Source organism: Pyrus communis, chromosome 13 (assembly GCF_041283825.1).
Source record: "Pyrus communis isolate YQ-2024b chromosome 13, ASM4128382v1, whole genome shotgun sequence".
NCBI lineage: Eukaryota > Viridiplantae > Streptophyta > Magnoliopsida > Rosales > Rosaceae > Pyrus > Pyrus communis.
The window spans coordinates 24,379,328-24,399,585 of NC_142577.1; the positions used below are offsets into that span (position 1 = coordinate 24,379,328).

At 37.4% G+C, this 20,258-nt stretch overlaps 3 protein-coding genes across 3 annotated transcripts; 1 reads left to right on the forward strand and 2 right to left on the reverse strand.

Moving 5' to 3' along the window:
* Positions 1-7,147: 7,147 nt before the first annotated feature.
* LOC137737688 (mitochondrial import receptor subunit TOM20) lies at positions 7,148-9,460 on the reverse strand. Its single transcript, XM_068477234.2, has 6 exons — positions 9,177-9,460; positions 9,010-9,088; positions 8,724-8,893; positions 8,584-8,631; positions 7,700-7,798; positions 7,148-7,489 (listed from the first exon to the last, which is right to left on the reverse strand). The coding sequence occupies exons 1-6, from the start codon at positions 9,273-9,275 to the stop codon at positions 7,364-7,366; spliced, it is 621 nt and encodes a 206-aa protein (XP_068333335.1). The 5' UTR covers positions 9,276-9,460; the 3' UTR covers positions 7,148-7,363.
* A 4,420-nt stretch (positions 9,461-13,880) lies between these two features.
* Positions 13,881-15,202, forward strand: LOC137738407 (uncharacterized). Its single transcript, XM_068478045.2, has one exon. It carries the CDS (start codon positions 13,960-13,962, stop codon positions 15,061-15,063), a length of 1,104 nt encoding a protein of 367 aa, XP_068334146.1. The 5' UTR covers positions 13,881-13,959; the 3' UTR covers positions 15,064-15,202.
* A 552-nt stretch (positions 15,203-15,754) lies between these two features.
* Positions 15,755-20,162, reverse strand: LOC137735904 (65-kDa microtubule-associated protein 8). The gene is made up of 11 exons (XM_068475256.2): positions 19,664-20,162; positions 19,369-19,572; positions 18,958-19,215; positions 18,644-18,856; positions 18,222-18,377; positions 17,982-18,141; positions 17,726-17,877; positions 17,553-17,640; positions 17,189-17,262; positions 16,502-16,576; positions 15,755-16,311 (listed from the first exon to the last, which is right to left on the reverse strand). The coding sequence occupies exons 1-11, from the start codon at positions 19,745-19,747 to the stop codon at positions 15,988-15,990; spliced, it is 1,788 nt and encodes a 595-aa protein (XP_068331357.2). The 5' UTR covers positions 19,748-20,162; the 3' UTR covers positions 15,755-15,987.
* Between the last annotated feature and the right edge of the window lie 96 nt (positions 20,163-20,258).

Here is a 20,258-nt window from a genome sequence, read left to right on the forward strand (position 1 = left end):
TCCAAATCAAAATCACAATCACGAATCCAAGCCTTTTGTTTTTGTTGATTTTCCGAACCAACTTGACGTTTGAAGATCCAAGAAGATCCCATCAACGACCATACATTTTCTGTTCAATGTATTCATTCAGGGCAACGAGCATGTGTTTGAAGATATATTTGTTCCAACACAAAATATTTATTGTTCTCATGAAACATGATAAAGTTTTAAATGTGACAATTATATGGTATTATTGTGCTGTTTATCTCGTGTTATAATATGGGTGTGTCGATGTTTGCGCCTAATGAGTAATTATCAGTATTTGTGATGGAGTTGTATGTGCTTAAGGTTGTATTGAAATTTTACATTGGTACATTGGTATATGATATTCTAGATTATATTGTTAAAAGCTTTTGTAAATATCATTGAGTAGAACGATAAAGTTAGTGGATTAAATGGTTGGTTTGTTAGGAGAGGAGAATTAGAAGGGATTGAACTTGCACCAGGATGCATAGGTGTGATTGTTTTCCACCACTGCGGTAAACCACCATTAATTGGAAATATCATTAATTTTATGCCAAAAGAGTGTATATCTTGGTGGCACATAGCTTTGCTTGCTTTACAGTGCGAGCGAGAGGGTTATTTTGCTGGTCAAAAGATGGTCATGTGTGGCTTCTAAATAATGTTAATTTAGTATTTGTCGATTTTCCATCAAATTTGCAAGGAGTTGTCAATTTTTTCGTTGAACGTTAACTCTAGCCAATTATCGTCCTTAAACTTTTATAATTCGCCAATTTTCTCCCTTGTTGTGAGAAATCGGCAAACACCTCATATGATCAACTAAATTTTGTAGTTGTTAGGAAAGTGGTACTTTTTTTCCTCGTTCGAAGGCTTTTTACCAAACAAGGTTCTCCCAATGGCCTCCTTCGATTTTCGCAAATACTAGCAACATGTAATGTCACGGTCACACAGAAAATTTGTCGTGAAACCAATGCACACCAAGAAACAGCCGGTTGTCACGTTGGAAAATATTGTTGAACTCATTTACCATGTGAAAATGAAAGCCAAAGTCCATAGAATAGGCAAAAGCAGCTGGAACGCATCAATGCCAACATGTCTAATTATACAACTATCATCCACAATCTCAAACAAATTCGTGGGTAACAATTTGTTCTGATTTGTTTAAACTTAAACCCAACTAATTAAATTAAATCAGTCGCTTCAAATTTCAACCCTTGATTCGACGGCTCTGTTTGTGGTTGTGTGCTGGCCCGCTGGGACTCGGGAGGTTCGCCGCCACATTTTTCGCCTACACAAAATACATTTTTAATTATACAAAAAACACAATAATTTTATAAATCTGGGTTTCTTTAACGTTGTTTGGTGAGCCTCAGACCATGATCTGCTTTTCGTACTACGTCAAATCTGCCAATTCAGATTAGAATAGTTAGGAAACCTCCAAAGTACCCTTGTTTTTCCGGCGGATTCTGAGACCAAATCTGAAGTTTTACACGTGGACTCCAAATCGCCCAACATATTTGCGGACCACAGAGGCCTTATGTTTCTCTGCGTCTCAGTGCACATGCCACCACCGACTCGTTTCCGTGCATTTCTTGACATAAAACTCCATAAAAATTCTAAAAGATGCTGGTGCCTCGGTAGTTAGGAGGGACATAAGAGGGGCTTAGACAATTTTTGTGATAATTTAATAGAGAATATATCAATAAATATCTAGTTATACTTAAAAAAATATATAATATATATATATAATTGTATTAAGACACGTAAATTGCAAAATAAAATAACATATAATAAAGTATTAGAATTAGAACACATTGAAATAATGGGAGCATACAAATATTCAATACGTTTCTTCCAATTTATTGAAAAATTAAAATCAAGATCTGTTTTCTATTTAATTGAGAGTTGCAATCTAGACAAGTGCTTAGCATTTCTAAACGTCAATTCTTAAATTTCAAACAATTATAGATTAATTAACACAGTACCCAACCATCTAATGCCTAAGTGAGACCTAGGTGGCTCTAGCTAGGAATTTTCAGAACTGGGAGATGACCCCTCTTGCGAAGTATTTTTATTTTAATCCCATTCGATAATAGGGGCAACTCTGCCAAATTCTCTCTCCTATATCCCACCATAGCAGCATAAGACCCCAGTCGATGCCAAAATTATGTTCTGGGCCAAAAGTAAAATTGTGGGCAGTGAAAGATGGTAGGGTGCTGTATTGGTAATTCAAGTAGAATTTCAACCCCTTCTTGATATGAGCCCAGCAGTTAACCTGATAAGGATGACCTCAGGCCCCTTAAAGGAATGAATTTTCATTTTATTCAAAAAATGAAAGTTGGTTATGGAACTCATTTCATATCGAACTTCAACGATATGAACTACATGTATTGTAAGTCTCGATCATCCTTGTAAAAATCAATTCAATCAGAAATCATTTACCCATTTAATAATCACGATAAAAATTTCAATGTTTCTCTTTCAACACTTTGTTCGTCAATTTTTTTTAAACTTCATTATATGCCTCGAATACTTCCAATTTAACTAATATTTTGAAAGATAATCTTTGAGGTGCAACTTGATAAATAAACAATTCAGGTCGTTAAAATTCGATGTGATGTGCACTCCACAACTAATCTCATTTTTATTATTAAAAAAATAAAAATAAATAAGAGGTTCCTCCTCCCCTAAAGGCCTGCCGGATGACCAATCCAAGTGTCCCAACCATGATCACGTTGCTATTTATCTTTTGACAATCAAGCATCTAACATTCTTTTTCCAAAACTTATTATGATGTTAGACTATTAATCTATAAATCTCGCCCTTAGAGGAACAGCTCATATGATCAGTGATTCAGATCAACAGTCTCAGAACCCACGTAAAAAAGTAAGTGCGATTAAAAAGTTCGCATATTCTCGCAACAAATTGATGCAATTTCAATTCCACTGCAGCGAAACCATTGGGTACAAGCATGATATGTTCCCGTTCCCGTAAAATACAGGTGCAGAAAAAGCAAGTTTTCATACATCATTTTGTTGAAAGAGACACAGAGTAGACAGAAAAGACTACAAGAGATATCCATCCCTCCCTTACTTTAATTCCCCAAGTTCATCAATGCGCAATATAAAGGCTTCCAAATCCAAATATAATAACCAATCTATCCAGCAAGATGTCTAATACGCAAAGATCCACTGTCAAGTATAATATCAACTATGACTCCGTCACACTCTAGTTCCGTCATACGTAGCGGACCCCACGAAACCACATACTAATTAAACTAATTAACAAAGTAAAACCATCTTTAGACTTTAATATCCAAAGCCAAAAACTTTGCCCTCCCTTTGCCAACCACAAACAGAGAGAATATAATGCATTTGCTATCAAAATAATATACAAACATGTACTAACCAAACCAGTTTTCGAGAGGATGTAGCCGACGCAAGCATCCAATACTTGATCTATCAATCAATTTGGAGGTTGCTCTCAATCCTAAAGCACCCGATATCATTGGAGCCTATCACCAATGCTGCACATCAAACTATAAACTATAAAGGAGGCAAAGCAAATGACCATAAAGTAAACCAAATTGAAATCCCACAACGCCGAAGGAAGAAGCATGGCGCCTGTCCTCCTGCAAAGTCTCATTAAACTTTGAAATTATTAAAGATAATGAGGACTCTACTTTGCACAAAGCATGAAAGGCAGATGCTAAACAAATCAATAAAAACTTTTGCAACCTAATATCTCCTTATTGGTGAAAAGAGCCATTATAATGGCCTATGAGGAGTGTTTAAAAAGAATTAAATCTCAGACAGAGACCACCAATTGGTGTTCAACCAACGGGGATCGACCAAAGAGGACCCTATTTTAAAACAAAAGACACACATACACAAAAAGTAGGGAGTCTTTGCGACAGGCAATATATTTTCCATAGTCCTATAAGGCTCTCCCCAGTACTAACAGACCCTTCTGGGAGGATCGAAAGAATAAACAAACCCTAAAAAAAGGCAACGAAAGTGGAATGCCTAGCTAACTATTGCTGCTTTTAACATTATCAAAGTATTTTCCTAGCATCCACCCAACAACCAGCCTGGATATATTAGGGACTAATACCATATTATGGTCTTGAGAGCATCTTTTGCTTCCACTAACGGCAAGGCGGCCAACGCGAAAATGCCACCTTACCCACACCAATAAGAGAAACTGGCGGCAGACCAGGGAGGAAGTTTTTTAATAATTAAACACGATGATGCATCCTAGATTCTGCAAATCATCCCTATTGGCACTGTTCTAAAAATTCCCGCCTAGGTGCTAGGAGGTTGGGCACCGCCCCGATTAGCCTCTAGGCGTTTGAAAAAGGCCGCCTAGACCTGCTTAAGTGTCCGCCTAGGTCGCAACTCCCACTTTGACAGAAAATCGATAACTTTCATTTTGCATTTTATTTTTTCAATAAAATGTAAAAGGCTTGTTGAATACTTGGATGAACACTCATTATATGCTTGTTCCCCATGTTTTCAATATGCTCTAAAACTTTATAATCTATATGTCATTTTATTATGCAATTTATGTATTCCAATACAATTATGTTTTTTTTTTTTAAAGTATAAATAGGTGTTTATTTAAACAATATACAATAAATTTATTGAAATCCGCCTAATCCGCCTAGGCCCCAGCCTGCCGCACGACTAGAGCCTAGCATCTTTTAGAACCTTGCCTATTGGCACCCCGCTTCAATCACTCAACCCAGTTCTTTCAAAGATTTTTTACCAGTCAATCTATTAAGCTTCCGAACATGACACCTATTTGGTATGCGGATCTTTCGAGTGAGCTATAAGAATAATATACTCTATGCTAATATGTTTGGTTCAAAGAGTTTGATTCTAGTTAATTTTTCTCACTAAAAAAGGAAAACAACTTCATCTCTATCATCACAACTGCAAGCAAATGGCCTTCAAAATATTAGATGATTTTGACCTTCAATAAACAATTTAAACAACTTTAAGGCCACAAAATACATACCAAAGAAGGGGAACCAAGAAAAAGAAAAGAAAAAAGAACGGTGTTAGGTTTACAAAGATTTTTATAATCGGCCTAACAGTAAGTTAAAATTTCCCAAGCCTAGAACAAAGCACTACAACTGCAAACTTATGAGGACAAGAACATGAAAGTTTCACAAAGAGTGGGGCTCAAAATGTTCTAATTATAGTTTAGACTAAGAGAATCATTACTTTGAAGGTCAATGATTGTTAATATAAAAGACTGAATGTTTAATATAGAATATTTACTAAAAGAGGAAAGAAGCTGCATTCCCAACAAATTTGTTCCTACAGTGACCAAACCATGAGCCAAAAGAAAGAGCACCAGAAATAAAGTAGGTCTCAACAGATTATCCACAGTTTTATTTCTAAGGATTTTGCATCACTACTTTTCTTAGACATCGCTTCCCGTACCAGATACACCCTAATAATTCTCATCTCGAGTAGGGAGTTATTATTAATTCAGTCCAGAGTGCAGTCAACTCAATTGTTAAGGATACTGAGTGTTAAGACAATAGATTTATAGCTCAGAAATGATTGAGATTTGCAAGTAAAAGAACTGATTACGAAGCTAACTTAAGTTTTCAAGCACACAAAATATTTCTGCCTGTAATTTTAGCTCCCAGGGCTTGGTCTTCCACATAATGAACCAAATAACTGGTAAGAAAAGCATAAGAACTTTATTTCCATGGAAGTGGGAGATTTCTATTGGTTACATAGAGGTGGCAAATCAACCCTGGGCTAATGGGTACCCATTAAGACCCATTTAGTTTGATTTCACCTTACACCATCATCACCACTACCAATCTCACCTCTATATTATGGGGGTGTCAAATTAAACGGGCCTTAATGGGTACCCATTAACCCAATGAGTTGATTTGCCACCTCTAAGTACAATGATCAAAGTGAACATTATAGTATGTACCCACATAGGAGTTTACCATGTAAAACATGAGAGGCGTACTCTTAGCCTATAGGAAGAGTTTCAGACCAAAATAATGGCTTGAGATAATAACTGACCAATATTATACTTCATCTCATTAAAGATGGTTAACTAAATCCCTTTATATTCACCACTTGTAAGTGTCAGCCTCCCTACGTGTGTTTTAACATGTTGATTTTTCTTTTCTAAGAGAACATCTAATGATTCATGCAGAGGAACATTTCATTGTGAAAGATTATAATGAATATTTTATAGTGCATTATCTTCCATGAATAAATCATATTTGAAAAAAATAAAAACATGATTTCCATTAGTTCCAACTTCTTTTAAAAAATCTGACTTAGGTCTATCATGATTGGGTCAAGCTCATCATCATAAGGAAGTAACAAAGTATTTACCAATTTATATGCTTTGGGCACTTAACATGGATGATATATTAACAATTAGTTAATAATTATAGATTGGTGGAAATCCAAAATGTCCAACACCAGATTGCTAGAGCCATGTTGGTAAAACCATATTAGCAGCAGAAAATTCAACTGGAAATTTGGGATACAGATACATGTTTTCACTCGGCTTTTATGTTGCAGTAACCGAAGAAGAGGACTGGAAGCTTCAAACAATAGTTTGAATAATAAACATTTCTTCCATGGTTAACCCTGGGGGTAATAAGACAAGATAAACCATATAATTATTTCTCAAATGGTTCTCTTTAAGGAGGTTTCCACTAATACAGTCACCGCTACACTAATGGCAAAAACATAAGACAATGGAGGGAGGGAAAGACAGTAGTTGGTTGCGGAAAAGTGGTCATGCTGCCAATTTTTTCATAAAAAATCATCTCAAATTTTGGGCAGAGATTGTCTGTGGAGGGTTTAGAGCACACATCCAAAGACACAGGCAATTTTGGGCAGAGATGGTGATTTATCAGATTAAGGGTATTTTGTTTCAGTGAAGTTGGCTAGAGTTGCATCCTTTATAAGGTTGGCTAATTTGGAACTAAAAATAAAAGAGAGAATTCTAGACTAGACCTCTTAGGACACATATTTATCATACAACCAAAAAACAGAGAAATCCTGAGAAAACCTCTAGAGGATACCAAAGAGCAAGGCAAAGCAAGTAGCTCGATGGGATCATATGCAAACAAACCAACATAGACTATCCAATATTTGCAGAAGAGAAAACAATAATTCATATTAAAAATGATGTTCCTAATTATCATAGCAACATAGAAAAAGTTATGGCCAAAATCAACATGTACCAGCATATTACATGATTTACTTGAATTACTACAACTCAACCAGATGAATATCTTAAAGAAAATATTAACCTTCAACCAAATGCACTGGCAGGGTTACTTCATTCTTACGATATATAATAAAGCTTATCTTTGGGGTGGCGGTGGCATGTGGGATTTCGCCATTCCAACCCATGCAACAATGCCAACAGCAAGTATAACCCATCCCAATATGTCATACTTCAGATCACTGCTCTTCTTGGTCTTGGAACTCTGGAATAAATAACAATTTTATTAGAAGTTCAATGAAAACAAATGAAGTTTTCTTGCATCTATACACTAAGAAGCATTTGTGACAAACAAAGTAATTGAATACCAATATCAAATACAGCCAGCTGACAACCAAACACAGAAACATTTGTGACAAACAAACATGTTGGAACAGAATGCACTTAGAATAAAGTATTAATTTGATAATCTAACCTTTGCACTGGATGAAGAAGGAGCAGGACCCCCACCCAGAGTTTGTTGACCCAATGGTCCAAGCCCATGCTTATGGATCTCCATATGCAATTCTGGTGCCTATGAATACATGACCAACAATTACCTCCGTTGCACTTGCAATGTAGATTCAAATTAATGCAATTACATAAAAAGGGTATTAAACTAACTATGATAACAACCTCTTAAAATAATTTGTTGGTACTGAACTCGATAGTAGGTCCTAAAATTATCCAATTTACAGAACACGATTGCTTCTTACTATAAACATAAAGACACAAGACATTTCCTGATAAATGATATTGACCTTCAAAACACTCGCCCTGATACCTATGCTATAGTTAGTTAACCGCCGCCTCATATCCGCCCGCCAACAGTAGTTGTGCATGGTACCTAACTATATCTATAACATGAGAAAATCCTTCCCAACTATTATCCCTTCATATGGGATGACTTAACTCAGGTCCCAGGTCTGTTTGTTCTTTTTTGGTTTTTTAGGCCTTTGGCCACAATATACCAAATCATATTTATACAAAGTGAAATAAAACTTCTTCTGCCCACTCATACCCATAACCACTTAGATATATCCATGTCTGGCTGCAATTTAGCATCTGTGACCCTTAATCTGAAGGTTGTCATAGCCCAACAGATCATTTCTGAATTGTTTTCAAGTTTGAATTATCGTAAGTCTACAAAGCCCCCACCTTTTAACTTTAGTACCTACTAAATTCCTCTTTCCACTATATTACCTACTAAATATCTAAGGTAGCCAAAAAATCTTCGAGGTCAATGTACGACCGTTTCACAATACAATATTACAATATCACCAACAGAACAGCCTGCAAGTGGAATCACAGTAGCAATACCTTAGATGTGACTTCTAAGGACTTCTGATAAAGCTCATTACCCGGGTCCTACAAAATCAAACCTACTGTTAATGCTCTCTTGGATTTTAGAATACTCAAGTATAATACAATTTGAAAATTCGGATATGCAATAATATAACCTCATCCGCCGCCCTCTGGAAAAACCCAGTGGCCTTATCTAAATAAGGCCTTGCCTCGTCGAGATCAGGGGTGAGAAATGCAAAAGAGGTGTGGGCATTTCCTAGGCACCACAGCGCATCATGCTTCGTGGGATTTATCTGCAAAGCCTCCTCCAGCTTCGAAATGCAATCTAATCAAAATTTTACGTTCAATTGAATACTCATTACAGAACACAAATTCCAATCGAAAAAAACACCAACACAACTACTAATTAGGGTTTATGAACGCATAATAATAAAAAATTACCAGTAATCATGCTCTTCGAATCCGCAATGCTCTGAAACTGCGACAGTTCGAGGAGCGCTCCTCCCCATTTCGTCAAATTCTGCAGTAAAAAACGACACGGTTAATGCACACCAGGTGAAAATTTGACAGAGATAGAGAGAGAGAGAGAGGGGAGAGAGAGTACGAACATCGGCGTCGAGAGGGTTCTTAGCGTAGTTAACTTCGGCGGTTTTGCGGGCGTGTTCGAATAGCAAGAGGCGATCGAAGTCTTCCTGAGAGAACTGCATGGCGACTGATTCAGGTGGATGACGGCGATTTTTGGTGCGAAATAGGTTACCGTGACTCACTCTCTGGCTCAGAGGAGGGAGTTAGGGTTCTTGCGTTTGTTTCTTTTTTTCTTTCGAAGGGGGATGAAGAAAAGTAGAGAACTTTGAGTTCGAGCGACACACCACGGCAGGATTTCGCGGTTGACACGTGTGTAATCTGTCCGTTCTTCTTCCAAGTTAGGAAAACTTGATTCATTTCGGACTGGTTTGACATTGCTGAAATTATTTTAAAAGTAATTTTTTTTTTAAATTAGGATTCAAATTGTGTTTAGTAAAAGGTTTATTATATTGACACCCCACATATTATTAAATAAATCTCACATGCTTAATACATCTCACATTTACTTTTTCAACTAAAAATTATTTTAACACACTCCACTTATTTCTTCATAATACGTTCACACTCCACATTCTCAACATACAACTTACATTTTCACATGCAACCCCCACATTCATTAAATTTTATTATGTTAAAGTTCTGTTAGTCGATGCATCTGTTACCTTAAATAAAACATTATAAAAAATTGATCTGAGCTTATATTCTTGCTCATGTGGTTTTTATTATTTTCCATGGAATGATCTTGGGTGTACTATCCACACACTTTATTTAACTTCTCACACATCCTTTGATAATTTTTGTCCGTTGATCTTCTTCAATTCATCTAATCCACACACTTTATTTAACTTCTCACACATCCTTTGATAATTTTTGTCCGTTGATCTTCTTCAATTCATCTAATCCGACGGCCAAAAATTCAAAAGACGTATGAGAAGTAAAACGGAATGTGTAGATATCACACCCCATGATCTTTTGTTTCCTTCTTTTTGTCCAACAGATAGTTTTGCTACTTTGACTTTCTCCTTTGCTTCTATTTAACATGTTGAACCATCTCCTCTCGGTGACTGGGTGTTGGCATCTTGGTTGTGGATGATGGTATTCACTTGCTTTGTTTAAATACCAATTTAGCCATGAAGATCATTTTTTTTTATTAGAGCTCATAATTTACTAATCTATCTAAATGTCAAATCCGAAAAGTTCAGTGCCCACAACCAATTTAGCCATGAAGATCTTTTTTTTACCAGAGACCATTTATACCCTGCTATTCCCAGGTTAAAAATTCGGTTCTGCAATCATGCTTGAATGATATTGCACCTCTACCCATCCTAAGAAATAAACAGCAAACATGCTTAAAAAAATTTAGCTAAAGAAAGAAAAAAAAACACTACTAAACTATCTCAAAGAAGATTTGAATATTTCAGAATATATCTTTGCCTGTTATGTTGCAAAATACTTAACATTAAAAAAACATAATGACAAGACATTGTGAGTGTAGGTGTGTAGAAAATTATAAATAAACTTACGTGTAGTTTTAGGATTTTTTTTTTTCATGATTTGGGGTGTAGGAAGAAAATAATTGCTTTTTTTTATATTTTTAAATTTTAGGTTTTATTTTTTGAGAAAAATAGGGTTTAAATAGTCATTTTATACAAGCCATTTAACACTAAATATTAAGGGGGGTGTATTCAACAATTTATGGGGTGTTATTAAAAAAAAACCCTTAGTAAATTAAAAAAAATGCTTTTTGTCAAAATCATGGGTTCAAAACAGCAAAAAGCAAAAGCAGCTCTACACCTGCTTCTGAAAACAACACTTTTTTTTTTTCACGGCACATCAACTCTAAACTAGCCATTCGACGTGAGATATGGAAAAGGATCCTCTCCGGATCCACTTTGTAGGGATCCACACATCCTACCCGTTCATCGTACATCGTGCGACCAGTTTTCATCAAGTACTATTAGTGTTTAATTTTATATAAAAAAAGGTGAAATGATTTCTGACCGCACGATGCATGATGAATGGCTAAGATGTGAGGATTCCTACAATTTGGATCCAGATGTGATCCAAATCCGTGAGATATATCACTAAGGATGACATCAAATCTTCTGCACCCAAAATAAGTGCGGTTTTTCTGTGGCCTTAATAAGTGTTTGACGCATATTAAATTTATGACAACAAAATGTAAAATAATAAACACATATTAGACACTTATTAGGGTCGCATGGCGGTCACACCCATTTTAAGCGCATAAGATTTGATCTCAATGTGATAACTCAATTTCGATTCGAAAAGTTTTGAAATATTACTTCTTTTAAATTTGAAATTGAAATGTTAAAATTAAAAAAAAAAATACAAAACGAATTTAAATGTTTTGAATCATATCTAAAAATTTTTGAAACTTGTCTAACTCTATATATACACAACGGCTTCGTTTAGCATGTCGAATCAAAGTATCTTTTAAGGAGATGTAAAAAAGGTCCACATTAGCAATAACAGTAAAAGCATAACATAAGTGTTTTCCAACCAAGATGTCAATTTCTATGTGGCATGACATGAAATGGCAGTAAAGATGGTTGCTGTCAAATTTGACAACAACTTCAAATAATTTTTAATTAATTATGAAATATTTTTTTAATTATTTATAGGTTTAAAGTATTGCCTTTTCATTTCCTTTATTTACCAATGCAATGTTTAAATTAGGGGTACAACTTGGGTTGGGTCAATCCGAACCCACCCATGTCCAACCCAACTTTAAACCCGAACAAGTGGGTTTTCTTTTAGTTATAACCTGGCCGAACCTAACCCAATTTCAACTAGTTCATTGATTGGGTTGATTTGGGTTGATCATTTGCCCGTCCATCCCTAACCCAACCTAACCCGACTAACCAAACCCAATATAACCAGATTGTAACCCATATCAATTAGTGCTCATACTACACCTAAGCGAGCCAAATCCAAAAACCAACGCACTTTCTAATTTTTTTGTTTTTAATAAATTACCCTTTATAATTACTTAAGCTTTTAGGGAATAAGAGGCTTTAATTAGTCAGTCCATACTCGTAATCTCTAAATCCAGAAGCTTTATAGTAGATGGATTTATGAAATTAAAGTTAGCTAGCTTTGACGCTACTTGGTATATTTTTTTTATGAATTCTTAGAAACTAAGTTGTTACAAGATTAAACTTGAAAAAGTTGGACAATCTGAACCCAACCCTAGTAAACCATAACCCAATTAAACCCAAGCCCAAATAAACCCGAATGAAACCTAACTCGAACCCGAGCTCGAATTGTAAAAGTTGGGTTAGGATTGGGTTGACCTTCCAACCCGTCCAACCCGCCCGAATTGCACCCCTAATTTAAATTAGTTCATTTCCATTCTTTACCTAGCTCTTTCTCCATAATTTTCTCACGAATTACTCTAGCGCCTTCCAGGGCCATCATCTCAGCTAGTATTCTGTCTTCTCTCTCTCTTTCTCTCTCTCTCTCTCGATGAAGAAGGAAATGGGGTTTGGGTGTGCGGCTGTGTATGGTTGTTAGGGTGAGGATTTAGCGGTGGAATAAGTTGGAATTAAGGCTAATTGACGAAGAGATTGTTGGCCTGTGTTGCAAATGTGCGTGGCAAACATCCATGGCCGCATCGGCTGCGTTTAGATTAGAGTTGGTAGTAACACAATGCTTTACAACGTTTGAGTATAAGACTTGATCCTCTTATTTGATCTCTGAAGATGTGTGTGTGGTTGATTCAAGGGTCCTAAAAACTTGACCTTGAATACGACTTGATTTCTTCGAGGGCTGTTGAAGCTTGATCTTAAACGGAGAGGGACTGCGAGGAGTTTCACGTGGTGGGTGGTCTTTTGCTTTGGTGTTGATGAATCAACATTTGCATTTGTTGTGCTTGTTGATTCTTCATGAGTTTGATGAAGAACACGAGTGTTTTGGCGTTTAAGCGTGTAAGGGTGTGTGGATGTGAGAGGTCTTTATTTGCCTTAGAGCCTTGTTATAGGCCTTTCCATGTCTTGATTGAGGTTTTATTCGGAATTGATTCTGGATGATTAATTAACGAAAGAATCAAGACTTGATTTGGACTTGATTCACACCCGTTTGGATTTAATCAAATAATTTTTTATTTAATTAAATAAATCAATCAACTTCATCCTTAATTGAAACTTTTCGTCGTAATCACAACATCTTGTCATATTACATGGGGACTAACAAAATTAATCCTTTTTTTTTGTCCTGTCGTATTATAAGGGGACTAAAAATTAAATAATTTTGTTTCGACAAAAAAAAAGATTAATTTTGTTAATGAGTATTTCATTCATCTAAAAAACCTTTTTCATTTATTCCGATCCTTACTAACTTTTCGTTTAGTTATACAAAGAACATGTTCGAGGAAGTTACTACGCTCACCGCCTGGCTCAGCCCCTACGCTTGCCACGAACTTGAATCATCACGTGGCTGCTAAAGCAAGCTAAGCTTCACGAATCAGAAGGCACCAAACCTAGTTAATTGTTTATTATTACGATTTCATGAAAAAACAACAAAAACAAACTTTTGGCGGAAACGATATTTCACATGGCGGGTACAAAACGTTATACCCAAATAGCCATCGATTAAAGTTCCAAAGAACTATGAACTGGTCACGGCGCAGTGGCACACAAAGTAATATAACCTCTAATGCAAGTGCAATACCGTCTATTAAATATGATAAACTGAATGTTTCCCGCCAATTCAAAACCCTAAAACATCATTTTCTCCCTTTCGAATACACATTCCCGAATCCCCACCAGAGCGTCGCCGCCACCAATGGCAGAAGAAGAGATCGCAGCACGAGAGGAACAGAACCCAGCAGGAGAAGAAGAGAACCCAGCACAAGACGAAGAAGAGAACCCAGCAGACGAAGAAGAGAATCCAGCAGTCGAAGAAGAGAACCCAGCAGGAGAAGAAGACGAAGAAGAGATCCCAGCAGACGAAGAAGAGAATCCAGCAGTCGAAGAAGGGAACCCAGCAGCAGAAGAAGAAAACCTAGCAGGAGAAGAAGAAAGCCCAGCACAAGAAGAAGAAGAGAACCCAGCACAAGAAGAAGAAGAAGAAGAAGAGAACCCAGTACGAGAAAAAGAGAAGGCGGCAAAGGGAAAAGGGCAGGTAGGAGCAGAAGAAGGGAACGGGAATCGGATCCGACCTGAATTCCCAAACGGTCGGGTCAAGAGGATAATGAAGCTGGACAGGGACATCAACAAGATCAACTCGGAAGCCCTACTCCTCGTCTCGTACTCCGCCCAGCTTTTCCTCGAATTCCTGGCGGAGCGGTCAGCGGAGGTCGCGACGGAGAGGAAGCGCAAGGTCGTGAAGCTAGAGCACATGCGAGTCGCGGTCAAGAGGCACCGCCCGACATGCGATTTCCTAATCGATGAGCTTCCCGTGCCCTCTCAGCCGTTCGATCATCCGGCAATCGACCGGAGTCAAGGTCACTCTGTCGCCAGTAGTTCAGCCCCAGCTAAACGAGACCGGAGCCGCACCGCTGCCGCTAGACCAGCCCCAGCGGGCACTCGTCGGATCGATGGTTTCTTTCACAAGCTGACAAAAAAAGCCCCGATTCAGACAGAAGAAACCCCAATTGAGATCGACGAAGCGCCAATCGAGAGCGACGATGCCCCAATTGAGATCGACGAAACACCAATCGAGAGCGACGATGCCCCAATCGAGAGCGACGATGCCCCAATCGAGAACGACGAAGCACCAATCGAGAACGACGAAGCACCAATCGAGAGCGACGATGCCCCAATTGAGAGCGACGATGTCCCAATTGAGGTCGATGATGCCGCAATTGAGAGTGACGAAGCTTCAATGGAGAACGAAGAACCCCTAAATGAGACCCACGGAGCCCCAATTGAGATCCACGAGTCATAATCTCAGGTCTTTGTTGGTCGAAAAATGAAACATTTTGTTTGGTCAGGTTGTGTAATGGTGAGAAATCCATGGAAACAGGGAGTCTGATTCCAATTTTTGTAATTATTTATCTAATTATCCAATGCATTTGATATTTTGATCTTGGCGGATATTGATTACAATGTGCTGTATGCAAGTTTTTCTATAAGTCTTATATGATGTTTTAATCGATTTGCTTCTTGTCATCATCGTCGATGAGAAGTGGGGTATTGAAACTGGAAGGGGATATTTCGTCTCTTAGTTTTGTTCATGAGAAATGATTGAGTTTCATGTTTTTCTATGTATATGATATCGAAAACAGAGCAAATAGATTAGATTAATTTAGTGCATGAGCAACAGGGACAAACCTTTGTTGAAGACTGTCAAAGAGACGAGAAAAGCACAAGGCATGCCCTACATTGCTCACATATTTCGCAATAGACTCGTAAGTTATGAGGTATAACTATCAATGCCGTTCAGTGGGGATGGGGAAAAACTCTACCATTCTGCTCCCATGTATGTTTGTGCGTAGTTCAAAACAGAATTCTTTACTTTCTGGCCTGTGTTCATATAGCTTTGATTTGCTTTCTCTTTTCTTTTCATTTTCAATATGGAAGGTTACCGAAAATATGCTTAATATTTTACTTTTTCTAACTGCAGTACATGGTAGTAATAAGAAAACAATCTTAGAACTTATTTATTTGCATTTGCAATTACAGATGTCTAAAAGCTCTAGACATTTCTGCTGGTACAGGGGTGATTTTTAAATACAGGCTCTTGCTGAAATGCTGAACTGAACTTATTTTTCTGCACGATCTGTTAGGTATTTCCGCGCTACTAACTCTCGCACACCTCTGCTCTTTGTCCTCCCTTAGGACAAGACGATTGACAACTCAGACACAATAATCAGGGAGATTGTGGGCCAGAAAATGTTGATACCACCGAAGCTGTTTCATCTCTAAGGTGAGAAACAAGGCCAGGTCGAGCGAACAACTTTTGTCTATGTGCCTTTTTACCTTCCTTTATAAAGGAGATGCCTTGAGTAGCTGAGTTTATGCTGTGTGGCCCCAATTGCTGAAGGCCCAGTGAAAGCCTTCTGTTTAGAGGCATGGCGTTGCTAAAACCTCCGTTCACACTCCTGATTGAAGTTCGCCTTGTACTGGTGCTTGGCCTGGTTATGACCAAATTTTCTTGCTCGACTACTACTTGGCTTTGGACCTTCTTCATTTCCTGTGAGGGAAAGCTTGCCTCGTCATGTTGGTAAGAAATTCCAAAAACACAGGCCAGAGGACCATTGTGGAATGAGAAATTGTTATTTCGGGTTACATGCGACTAGATGTCTTACTGGAAAACTACAAACATATGAATGAAGACACAACACTTTCGTGAACCTTTCATTGTATTGTAAAATAAAACTAACCCGTTGTCTTTGCTTGTCCTCCTCCTTTTCTTGCCTTAGCACATTATACTCTTCCAACATTGCTAGGAGAGGTACCTGCATGACATGTTTTTCATGAACTGTATTTGACTGCACTACCAGTCTGCCAGAGAGAGAGCATGGAATATTTTTTAAGACACCCATCAGTACAGTGTAAAGAAGGTAGATACCGTGATATTCCGTTGAAGTACAAAACTGTGAGACATTCATAGAATCCTGGAACAATAGTTTCATAATTCGTTGTCATCCTTAATCCATATATTTCCAGCTTTTGTTATCTTCTTATCACATCGATCAATGGTTGCTTTTTAAAGATAATAGTTATGAAACAAGAGGTGGCATTTAACATTTGTATGTGCATTCATCTAATGAGGTCCCACTAGTCCAAAAATTGAGAAAAATATATAATGTTTGAGTGGAAAAAGGTCTCCCAAAAACACCAGTCTTTGGATTCAGATTCTGAAATTCCAATTATTCCTTCTTTTGAGTGATTTTTCTTTGATTATGGAAATTTGTTGAACTTGAACTTCTCTACTCTAGTTTCAATACAGTATAACATAGTGTATTAAATTGTATCGGTCAGGACTCGGATGCTATTCACAAATCAGGGATTCAGAATTAAATAGGAGAAGATTGTTTTATAATATTGCAGAGCTGTATGTTACGTACCTCATCATACAGGAAAGTTTTCTTTCTTTCTTCTTCCCAACTCTTAGTATTTGCTATTAGCAAATCCACCAAAGCTGCATGTTGTGGCATTGTGAGAAAACTTATCTTTATTGGATGCCATTAACGGTATGATGCAAAAGCATAGCACATACATTAAAGTTTTTTGTTTTCCTTTGTTTGGTGTTTTGGAAGAATACTCAAACTCATCCAGCTAATGATATTCTTATTATTTTATTATCATTGCATATTGCAACAAAGTTTACTGATTGTATGTACACTCTGAGTTGTGGACCTCGTATATATGAGAATCCCGCTTCTGTTGTGAGTGAATGCGTATAGCTAAGAAAACAGTTCTTGATTTTACCTGGGATTTTGTTGACTAATACTCGGGCACGTTCTGCACGTTTCAGGTTCTTGTGTGCACCTCTGCTGACTGAGTACCGGTTCTCGTCCTAAAAGACATGTTTGATTAGTAAAAGTGAAGTCTATGTGTGTAAAAGGTACGAGCCTACTGCAAATGTAGATCCATATACTGACTCTACTGTATTCTTCCAACCAACGCTCCTCATCACGTGCTAGCATCCACTTCTCCACCTTTTCCATAATAGTCATTCTGCTAGAAGCTTCTTCTTTTGCTCTTGATATCTGTTGATCCATGCTCGTTAGGAGATCTGCATGATCGATCTCCCCTGTTGTACATCTAGGTCAGTTAACTGTCTACTTTATCCATAAACAAACAAATTAAGACAGGTTTTTTTTTTTATGAAAAAAAATGAAAATCACTGAATCGCACCCGAGTTGATGAGGTTAATTAGATTATCAATCTCTGATTGCAAAGGAATCTCCATGTGTGATTTATTGCGTATCTCCTTGAGCTCATTCTGTTTCTTGAAAAATAGCTCTTTCATCTTGCTTGCTTTTAATTGATCCAGTCTCTTGACTTCAGCCTCAGCCTTTAAAATGAATTTGAATGATGTTATTTCTCTTTTCCGAATTCCTATACATTGAATTGCCATCAAAATTTTATACTTGCCTGTTGTATTATAATTAGGGTTAGGCTTCCTGGATCTGATACTTCTGCTGATGAAAGTGATAATAAGCCAGTAACATGGGAAAACGATTGACGATCTTTGTAGGGTGTGTCCATGAGATCCCACAAGTTTGTCAATGCTTTGCCAAGATGGTGAAGCTGAAAATGTATATGCAGAAATAATCAAACTGATGCTTTATGTAACCAGCGAGTTTGCATCTTTCCCAGAAGAGTAGATTTGTATGTTGAAAATGGAAAACAAAGAAACTAGGGGAAAATAAAATTTAAAGAGATAAATCGAAATAATACCAAAACCATAGAATTTAGTTACCATAATTTAGGCTACTTAGTCATTCTTTCTGTAATTGTATCCCAGTGTATAACTAAAGAATCGTTACTGGTACAACTGCACAAGTAATTGTCACCTTTTCGAGTCGCTTTTGCTTTTCTTCCTCAAGGGATTCCACTGTGCTGTTAAGTTTAGCCAAAATACTGTTGCTTATATTTTTGGCTATCCCACATAATTCATTCAAGCTTGGATGAACCTTGGTGATAACCATTGAGGCGTCTGTTCCTAATATCGAAGACAAATTGTGGACTGCATCTATATATTTTTCGACCCTCATGAGCCTTTCATTCTGCAAGACAAACATAGAACTTAAAAGAAGATTTGTATTTTCATTAGAAGTACATATTCTTTTGTTGTCCACGAAACAGTTTCTGAACTACATTATGGTACCTTCTCGTTGTGGAGTCTTTGTAGCTCTGTTTGATACTCCTCTAGTTTCTTTAGTGAAAGATCATTCTCATTCACCGTGACATTCGATGATGAGTCTTCGTACTCTGACTGACCTGCTATTTCGGCAGAAATTTTCTGAATTTGCCCTTGTACTGCTCGGAACTTATTCATCCTATCTTCTTTCCTCAATCTCATCTCCCTCAATGCCGGCGTGAGTGAATCCAACTGTTCCTTCAGTGTTCCCACCATTTTTTCTGGCTGATGAGGTAATAAAAAAATCAGCCCAAGAAAGTAAGAGTTCTTATATTTTCTCAGTATTCACATTTGTATTCCGATCCTATATTAACATGCATGCAATGATTAATAGCCATATTAATTTACTGAGTTAACAGGGATTGATAGATAATGTACCCGTCCAGGGAGAGACCGTTCGCCAAGGGACAGAAGAAGATGGGTAAATTCAGCCTCAGCTTCAGCCAACTCCTGGTGCAGTCGAGCTCTCGAGGTATTTGCAGTATCAACCTTCTTCCTATAAACCTCCAGACACTCCTGCTCTAAATCCAGCAGCACCTTCTCCCTTTCAAACTGATCTTGTCCAACTTCATTCCAAATCTTCTGTTTCATGTAAATTCAGAAAAGCAAAAGTTTCAGAACGAGAATCATTCAAATGCATTAGTTATCCGATAAATGTAGAAGGAAATCTTGCCTGCAATTCCTGAAGCAAGTATCCGCACGAAGTTTCCAAAAGCGTGGAGCTTCGCATTCCAATCGGCGTCTGAAACGAACCCATCTGAATGTTTTTCTTCTCTGTGTTCTCCAGTGATCAGAACAAAGCCAAGTTAAGGGCGGTGTGGAAACAGAAAGAAAGTGGGAAGTTCCTTGATAAGGCAGAGTGTGATATGGTGGACCTCTTGGGTGTGAGTTTTGCTTAAAAGACAAGTGTGGAAAAAGGTAGGTAATTTCCAAGCTTTGAGTTCAAGGATCTGCACTTTCTTCAGCTTTTGTGGCTTTTGCTCTTTCTTTTCTTTTTTTTTCCCTCTTTGATTATTTGAATTTAAACTTGAGGAGAAATTGTTGCAGTTAGGGTTTCTTATTCAAAGATGTGCACGCCTGTTCTTGCACCGCACTGACCAAGCTTTGACTTAATTCCTAAGCAATATCAAATCCATGTGGATTGGGGAAGAAGAATATGGTTTTGCCCTTTCACTGTTTTAGTCTGTTTTCCATGCTTTATTTAGCTTCTATACTTTGTATTAGGAACATTTGATCAACAGCAAATGTTTTGATTGATCTTTAGTTAT